The 8,649-nt window shown below is 39.7% G+C and overlaps 1 protein-coding gene across 3 annotated transcripts in view; it reads right to left on the minus strand.

Moving 5' to 3' along the window:
- Window positions 1-4,315, minus strand: part of LOC140487976 (transmembrane protein 120B-like) — a 64,612-nt gene extending 60,297 nt beyond the window's left edge. For 2 of the 3 annotated variants that reach the window (XM_072587457.1, XM_072587456.1), the window contains exon 1: window positions 4,186-4,315. In XM_072587457.1, the coding sequence (XP_072443558.1) occupies window positions 4,186-4,272 (87 nt within the window). In that variant the 5' untranslated portion in view covers window positions 4,273-4,315. Of the gene's footprint in view, window positions 1-1,520; window positions 1,615-4,185 lie in introns of all 3 variants that reach the window. The other variant, XM_072587458.1, reaches the window with a different exon arrangement.
- Between the last annotated feature and the right edge of the window lie 4,334 nt (window positions 4,316-8,649).

The raw sequence follows: 8,649 nt of genomic DNA on the forward strand, positions 1-8,649 counted from the left end.
TAGGGATAGTCAATATGGCTTTGTGTGTAGGAAATCATGTCTCACAAACTTGATTGAGTTTTTCAAAAAAGTAACAAAGAGGATTGATGAGGGCATCCATATGGACTTCAGTAAGGCATTCAACAAGGTTCCCCATGGGAGACTGGTTTGCAAGGTTAGATCTCATAGAATATAGGGAGAACTAGCCATTTGGATAAGAACTGGCTCAAAAGGTAGAAGACAGAGGGTGGTGGTGGAGGGTTGTTTTTCAGACTGGAGACCTGTGACCAGTGGAGTGCCACAAGGATCGGTGCTGGGTCCACTACTTTTTGTCATTTATATAAATGATTTGGAGGTGAGCATAAGGAGGTGTAGTTAGTAAGTTTGCAGATGACACCAAAGTTGGAAGTGTAGTGGATTTGGAAATTTGGAAGCAATGGTGTCTAAAGTGCATTTACAATAGCTATGGTTCAGTTCATTTGGTCTGTGACTTTTACGGAACATTCTCAGTAATTAACTTGACAGCACATATTGTTTTATAAGTAAACTATTTATTAAAACAAAGTGAAACAATTTTCCTGTTCGTGTACAACATGAAGAAGGTTACCTCAGATTACAAAGGAATTTTGATCAGATGGGCCAATGGGCTGAGGAATAGCAGATGGAGTTTAATTTAGATAAATGTAAGGTGTTGCATTTTGGGAAAGCAAACCTTAGCAGGACTTATACACTTAATGGTAAGGTTCTAGGGAGTGTTGCTGAACAAAGAGACCTTGGAGTGCAGGTTCATAGCTCCTTGAAAGTGGAGTCGCAGATAGATAGGATAGTGAAGGAGGAGTTTGGTATGCTTTCTTTTATTGGTCAGAGTATTGAGTACAGGGGTTGGGAGGTCATGTTGCAGCAGCACAGGACATTGGTTAGGGCACTGTTGGAATATTGCATGGTCTGGTCTCCTTCCTATTGGACTATAAAATGATCGGATGTTGCCAGGGTTGGAGGATTTGATCTATTGGGAAAGGTTGAATAGGCTGGGGTCCCTGGAGTGTCAGAGGCTGAGGGGTACCTTATAGATGATTATAAAATCATGAGGGGCATGGATAGGATAAATAGACAAAGTCTTTTCCCTGGGGTGGGGGAGTCCAGAACTAAAGGGCATAGATTTAGGGTGAGAGGGGAAAGATATAAAAGAGACCTAAGGGGCAACATTTTCACACAGAGGGAGGGTACGTGTATGGAGTGAGCTGCCAGAGGAAGTGGAGGAGGCTGGCACAATTGCAACATTTAAAAGGCATCTGGTTGGGTATATGAATAGAAAGGGTTTGGAGGGATATGGGCCGTGTACTGGCAGGTGGGATTAGATTAGGTTGGGATATCTGGTCGGCATGGACGAGTTGGACTGAAGGGTCTGTTTCTGTGCTATATGTCTCTATGATAATGTCTCTATAACTGGAAACAGACATCAAATCCAAGAATTAGGATATTTGGACATAGAAGATTTTGACGTAAATCTTTCAACAATAAATGCATTCTTCACTACTTGCCTTTCTCTTAAATTTTTCAGGATCCTGGAGTTAAATTGAAGCAAATCCTATATATCCATGGTTAACTTGTGCATGAATATATTAAAGTATGTACCTGCAAATTTAAAATAAAGAATAATTTATGCCCAATTTGACACAGAAGGCATGGCTTGTGTTTTTGCCAGGAATGAGCAAACGCCCAATGAAAGGGTATAAGAAAGTTTTTAAAAAATAGACTGCTTTCATTTTGACATCATAGCAGCAAGTCTAATTATAATTAACAGTCTTTGTGATGTGTCTTATTAAACATCTGGTGCATTTCAATTTTAACTGCAGTTAATTTGATGTAGCAGTTACCTGACAGACGAAAAGACAGCTTTTTTAAAGTCTCCCATTCCATGTCAAAAATAAAATCAGATGCATAACATCAAGGACTATTTTCCACACATCTCTTGCCCCCCCCACCAAAAAAAAACAGTATCCTGTTAGTGCTGCTATGCCAAACTCACCTTCTCATTTTTGTTACACACATTTCGAGAACTTGGGCCAAGACAATTCAGACAGATATACTCCTGAGGACACACTGCATTACAATTTTTTTTATTGACATCCAAACACCCTGGTGCAACATTACTTATTAGGAACTAGGTAACTGTTAGTGTTCCTCTGCGTCTCTGAATTTACATCAGCCCTTTAATATATCTAGAAGAAATATCTGCACTGAATGTTCCCTACAAAACATTTGAATATCAATTTACATAAATGTTTTAAATCTTGTAAATACATTTTCAGAAAACAAAATGACAACTTCCAGATTTAGGAAGGGATAGGTTTTATTAAAATATAAAAGATGTTAATGTTATTTAGAGATCCAGTGGTAATGAACATTTCACCTGCCATCAAAGGTTACAAGTCCCTGATTATAAAACGATAGCGTCACTGGACTTTGAATCATGTCCTCAAATGAATCTCAATTGATAAAAACAAGAACTACTGAGCAAGGATCAGATGAAAATCTGACAGAACTAAAACCTGTGCTACCTCCATATGACATTTACTCCATTGAGTAAATTTGGAAGCAATGGTGTCTAAACTGTATTTACAATAGCTTTGGTTCAGTTCATTTAGTCTGTGACTTTTACAGAACATGCTCAGTAATTAACTTGACAGCACATACTGTTTTATAAGTAAATTATTTATTCAAACAAAGTGAAACAATTTTCTGTTCGTGTACAAATGTGAAACTTAATGTGTAAACATATGGAACTGTTTCAATTGAACATCATTTTGCTTTCTAAATCTCTCCTCTCACGAGGGACTTGACTGTTGCTGTAGTATACTCCCATATCTGAATGGCACTGGTTTAAAAATGCATGCTTTTTCTTCAGGTCAGATGGATTGTAATCAAAAGGAGAAATAGTGCCTGATTTTCCTCTTGAAAAGCAACCAATCCTGGAGTAGTTAACTTATCACAGGATTTTCTGGTTTCTGTGGCTGAAAGATAAACCTTCGCTGCCATCAAGATTGGTCTTCATGCATTTTACAAAATATATTTTGCGTGATTACATATAATGTAGAGTTATGACAACTGCACTGATATGTGAAGGCTAGATTACTGAAAATATTTAAAGAGGTAGATAGATTTTTGGAATTTAGGTTCAATGTTGAGTTGAGGTTTGTGATGAGATGGCGCAAGAGAGGAGTTGAGGCCTGGCTGATCAGCTATAATCTTGTTAGCAGGGCAGGCTTGAGGGGGTCGAATAGCATACTCCTGCTCCTTTTTAAAAGATGTTCTTATCTTAACGAAAATCTCAAATAATACTCTCATACAACCTGATTGATTCACACTATTTAGGATATTCTGGGACTGATTTTCAAATTTCTATGTCAATTTTAGACCCTCACTAATAAGCAAATTCTGCATAATCACACCCTAAAGACTGTTATTACTAAACAAAACGATCTCAGATAACATTTCCAAATTTATCCTATGTTTTAAGATTACATTTGGTATTTGTATGGTTATCAAAAGCAGATTTTAAATCTTAATTACTTGATACTGTACTCTAAAGTCAAACCTCAATGAGGGTTGCTAGCCAACTGTAAATGCTTAACTTGCAACCCAGACTTTTAACAAGTATCTTATTCCGTTTTAAAACCACTGACAGCACTATATCCTGACAATGAAACTACTACAGACTCAACCAGCCAATTTTAAATACTTCATGATGCTCTTAACTTTCATTCTACATATCCACTTGTGTATAATGATACTGCATAGAAATTATGTGCTGGAAATAAAATGAATTGGCAGTACAATAACGTGCACTAATCAACTAATACAGGAAATGTTCAATACAATATTCTCCAACATGGTGCAGCGGCTGGTTGGAGCAAGCAAGAGATTTATAGCCAAACAGTACACAGGCGACATCAGAACACAATATAGACCGTTATTTGACAAAAGCATGTTAGTCTCGACCTTGCTGAAAGCTGGTTCCACAGGAAGGAGACTGAGACAAAGGGGGCCCCAACCCCAATGTGACACGAACACTAACAGCTGCCTGACAGAACAATTTAACCCCATTTCAAAAAAAAAAGCGTCGACGGAGCGAGGTCGCCGGACAAAAGACAATCGCCTCCGCTTTGTCGGACCAATCCTTCCAGACTAGACGCTGCCGTTTACCTGCAGCTGTTTGAATTCTTTATCCAACTCTTCCCATTCAGCCTGGCACCGCAGCAGGGACATTGTCCACTCGGCTCCGCAATACATGCGCTGCACCGGGACTGCTGGGATAGCGCCGTGACGTCAGCCGAGCCCACTGCAGCAGCTCCTCACCCCTCCAGCAAACTGCCTGCTTTATACCAAGGCAGACAGGGCAGGGGGCAAAGATACTTGGCAGTTTAGCAGGCCGCAGTCATGGCTGGAGTGCAGGTATTTGCTTCCGGTTATAACGTTCGTTGTGCTGCTACAAGGTACTTAACAGAGTCAATGGAGGTTAGGAAAGCATCAACTCTACCCTGCCACCACATTGGCACAGTAAACCTTTTGTCTGTGTATCACCTGCCACTGCACTGGCACAGTTAGTTCTTTATCAACATATCTCCTGCCACTGAACTGGCACAGTAAGTTAGTGCCACTGATGTTTGTCTGGAACCAGAAACTTGCATTGACCCCAGCCATATGAGCATGTAAAATGCCCCAAGGATGCCTCATCTCCCACATTTCATGTAGTGATAAGATCTCCTTCAAGCATGTGGTTTTGCCATAACATAATTTCTATCTAAATGGCATAACAGTCCACTACTATCAATAACATTTTACTTCTGTGTTCAGAGTTTCATCCCAAGATATTTATGTGGACATGTTGCAAAGATGATGACAATAAAGTTCTCTTGTCTCTTGACAATGAATTGTACAAGTAATGCAACTTCATGTGATCTTTTCTGAAGATAGTGGGAACCTGACCACTTGACAGAATATCTTGCTTTTGGTATGACATTTTGTGATTCCCAGATGTTTTTGATGCAATTGTTGTCAAGTCCCAGGACTCTCCGAATGAACAGTTTTTCATCATAATGTCTCATTTACAAACAGTTACGTTGAGCAAGAATTTTATGATTTGGTTTACTATACAAGAACCTCTGGAGCTCAATCAAATTCTAAGGGGCTGGAAACTTCTTGATTGTTGTTCTCTTCTGTGCATCAACTTGGGCACAAGAAGCATCCACAGTATGAGAGTTGGTGAGAATTTACATTTGTAGTTAAGTCTACCTCCTGTTTCCTGTAGGCATTATGACACAACTTACACTCCAGTGTCACGTTTGTCTGAATGGACCAAGCCATCATCCATGTCACATGTGACTCCATCCAGTGCTTCTACAATCCTTGACACTATCCTCCAGGAGATTTCAGGAACTGATGTGATGCAGAAGGATAATCTATTGAAGCCAAACCCACCCAAACAATGTAATGAATATTGTGAATAATGTAGACTCTTCAATTAGGGGTAGTTCCCAACTCCCATCGGGATGTTATGTAGTCTCCCTGCTTCTTTTGGGTATGATAAGGGTAATAGGGAAGGTGATGGCCTTGTGTTATTATTGCTGAATTGTCAATCCAGCAACACAGGTAATGTTAATTACTCATTTTACTCATATGTGAGGAATAAGAGAATGATCAGGGAGAAGGTAGGGCCGATCAGGGACAGTGGAGGGAACTTGTGCGTGGGGTCTGAGCAGATAGGGGAAGCCCTAAAAGGGTTTTTTGCTTTGGTTTTCACCAAGGAAAAGGAACTTGTTGTGATTGAAAACTTTGAGGGACTGGGATATAGTCTTGACCAGATCAAGATTGATGAAGTTGATATGCTGGAAAGTTTGGAAAACATTAAGATTGATAAGTCCCCAGGGCCAGACCAGATTTATCCTAGGCTGCTCCGGGAAGCGAGAAAGGAGGTTGCTAAGCCGCTGGCAAGGATACTTGCCTCCTCACTGTCCACGGGAATCATACTGGAGGATTGGAAGGAGGCGAATGTTGTTCCTCTTTTCAAAAAGGGTAATCGGGAAATCCCTGACAATTACAGACCAGTCAGTCTTATGTCTATGGTCAGCAAAGTTTTGGAAAGAATTCTGAGGGATAGGATTTTATATTTGGCAAAGCATAGCTTGATTAAAGGCAGTCAGCATGGCTTTGTGAGGGGCAGGTCATGCCTCACAAATCCTATTGAGTTCTTTGAGGAGGTGTCAAAACAGGTGAATGAAGGTCGAGCAGCGGATGTGATGTATATGGACTTCAGCAAGGCAGTTGATAAGGTTCCCCAAGGTAGGCTCATTCATAAAGTCAGCAAGTACGGGATACAGGGAGATTTGGCTATCTGGATTCAGAATTGCCAGAGACTTTTCCCCAGGACAGGATTGACTGGTACGAGGTGTCATTGTTTGATGATATTAGGAAGAAGGTATAAAGGAGACGTCAGAGATAGGTTCTTTACGCAGAGAGTTGTGAATGCATGGAATGTGTTGCCAGCTGTGATGGTGGAAGCAGAGTCATTAGGGACATTTAAGCGACTGCTGGACATCCACATGAATAGCAGTGAGTTGAGGGGTGTATAGGTTAAGTTATTATATTTTACATTAGGATTAAACCTCGGCACAACATCATGGGCCAAAGGGCTTGTTCTGTGCTGTACTTTTCTATGTTCTATGTTCTGCGGACTTGGGTTTAAATCCCACCAAGGCAGATGGTGGAATTTGAATTCAATAAAGGTTTGGAATTAAGAGTTTAATGATGACAATGAAACCATTGTCAATTGTCAGAAAAATCCATCAGGTTTACTAATGTCCTTTAGGGAAGGAAATCTGCCTTTCCTACCTGGTCTGGCCTACATGTGACTCCAGATCCACAGCAATATGGTTGACTTTTAAATGCTCTCTGGGCAATTATGGATGGGCAATAAATGCTGGCCTAGTCAGCGATGCCCTCATCCTGTGAGTGAAAATAAGTTGCCAAAGATCCCTATTTGCATCCAGCTTTATGAAAGTGGAACTATTTCCCAATTTACTTAAACTTTCATCTGGAGACGATAAGAAACAAATTTCACTTTTAACAATATGCTCAGTTGAGCAAGATCTATTAAATTCTAATAAATCAGTTGAGGCTCAGCATTGAGAGCATCCCCAAGCACCAGCTTGTTGGTTCTGTCATAGGTAAAATAACCTTTTGCTTCCAGATAGAATCAGTTTCCTTTTTTTAACCTTTGGCAAGAGTCCATGAGGAATCTTTCTGTGAGTAAATAGACACACTTGCTTTATCTTGAGATTATAAAGTGCTTTTTCATGCTGACTTACTTCTTTGTGAATAAAACACAAAAATAAATCTCTGCTAAAGGGAAGTTTCCTGTAATGTAACTCTTGAAGTTATAATTTTAATGTTGAGCTGCACCCATGGAGAGATCAGACTAATTAATAGTAACCAGACCATTGATTTGCAAACAAACTTACAATTTGGTTAATAACTGCTGCTACAGTTTCCCAGAACTTACAGCTAGTTTAAAATTTAATGTAATGCTGGTGAGATGTCATGGGTACAACTGTGCATGCACAGATCATCAGTGTATCACAGAAAAAGTTGTAGCTGGGGACCTGAGTAGGTCTGGAACAAGGAATAAACCCTTCATACACACAGGCATACCTGGGACTTATGTCAATACCTACAATTACACCTTTGACTTGGAGAAAGTGAGATGACTTAATGGAAGAGTTGTTTAAAGGTTGAATAAGCTCAGCCAGGTGAAGGAGGTTGGTGGTGGATTGGGACTGTTCAACCCTTCAAAGAATATGCAGAGAGCCTTCAGACCATCCTGATGGGGGATAGATATGCAGAGCGATTGCATATCCATTGCGAAGACACGATGAGTAGGGCCAGAAAACTGACAATTGTGGAACCGACATAAAGCATCAGAAGAATCACAAATGTAAGTGGGAAGAGAATGAAAAAAGGTGGAAAAAATAGACGCAAGATAGGTTAACTTTCCTACCTATTTAGTTTGGACCAGATTTGTTCTTACCTTGCTGAGCTTTGTCATTTTCTAGAAGCTTACTTTTGAGTCTTAATTATCGTTATGCTTTTTTTTCATTCTTGCAATGAACCGAACTATGTTACGGGCTTAGGAATAAGGTTATAGTCGTAGGCCATTAAGTCCCTTGAGTTTGCTCCACCATTCGAGATTATGGCTAATCAGTTATTTTCTCATATAATCACTATTTCCCAATTATTCTCCTAATCTCTCAATTGTATTTCCTGTGTACCACTTCTCCACTGTTTGGTGGCCTGTAATGAATGCACAAGGATTGCATAATTTCTCGTTGTGTTCCTTACCTTCCTCATCAATTTTATCTTAACATAACTCATTATCTTTAAATTCCAGTCCTGTAATTTCATCCCATACAAACTGTACTCACTTGAAAATGTTACACTGTATTCAGGAATGTTAAATTCCCAGTTCTGTTCAAATTCAAATTACATCCCCATTATTGGTATTTTATCACTCTCCATAGTATTAATATTTATAAAGTAAAAGGCATGGAAACAGACTCTTTGGTCCAACTCATCCATACCGACGCAGTTTCCCAAACTAAACTAGTCCCACTT

Source organism: Chiloscyllium punctatum, chromosome 17 (genome assembly GCF_047496795.1).
Source record: "Chiloscyllium punctatum isolate Juve2018m chromosome 17, sChiPun1.3, whole genome shotgun sequence".
NCBI lineage: Eukaryota > Metazoa > Chordata > Chondrichthyes > Orectolobiformes > Hemiscylliidae > Chiloscyllium > Chiloscyllium punctatum.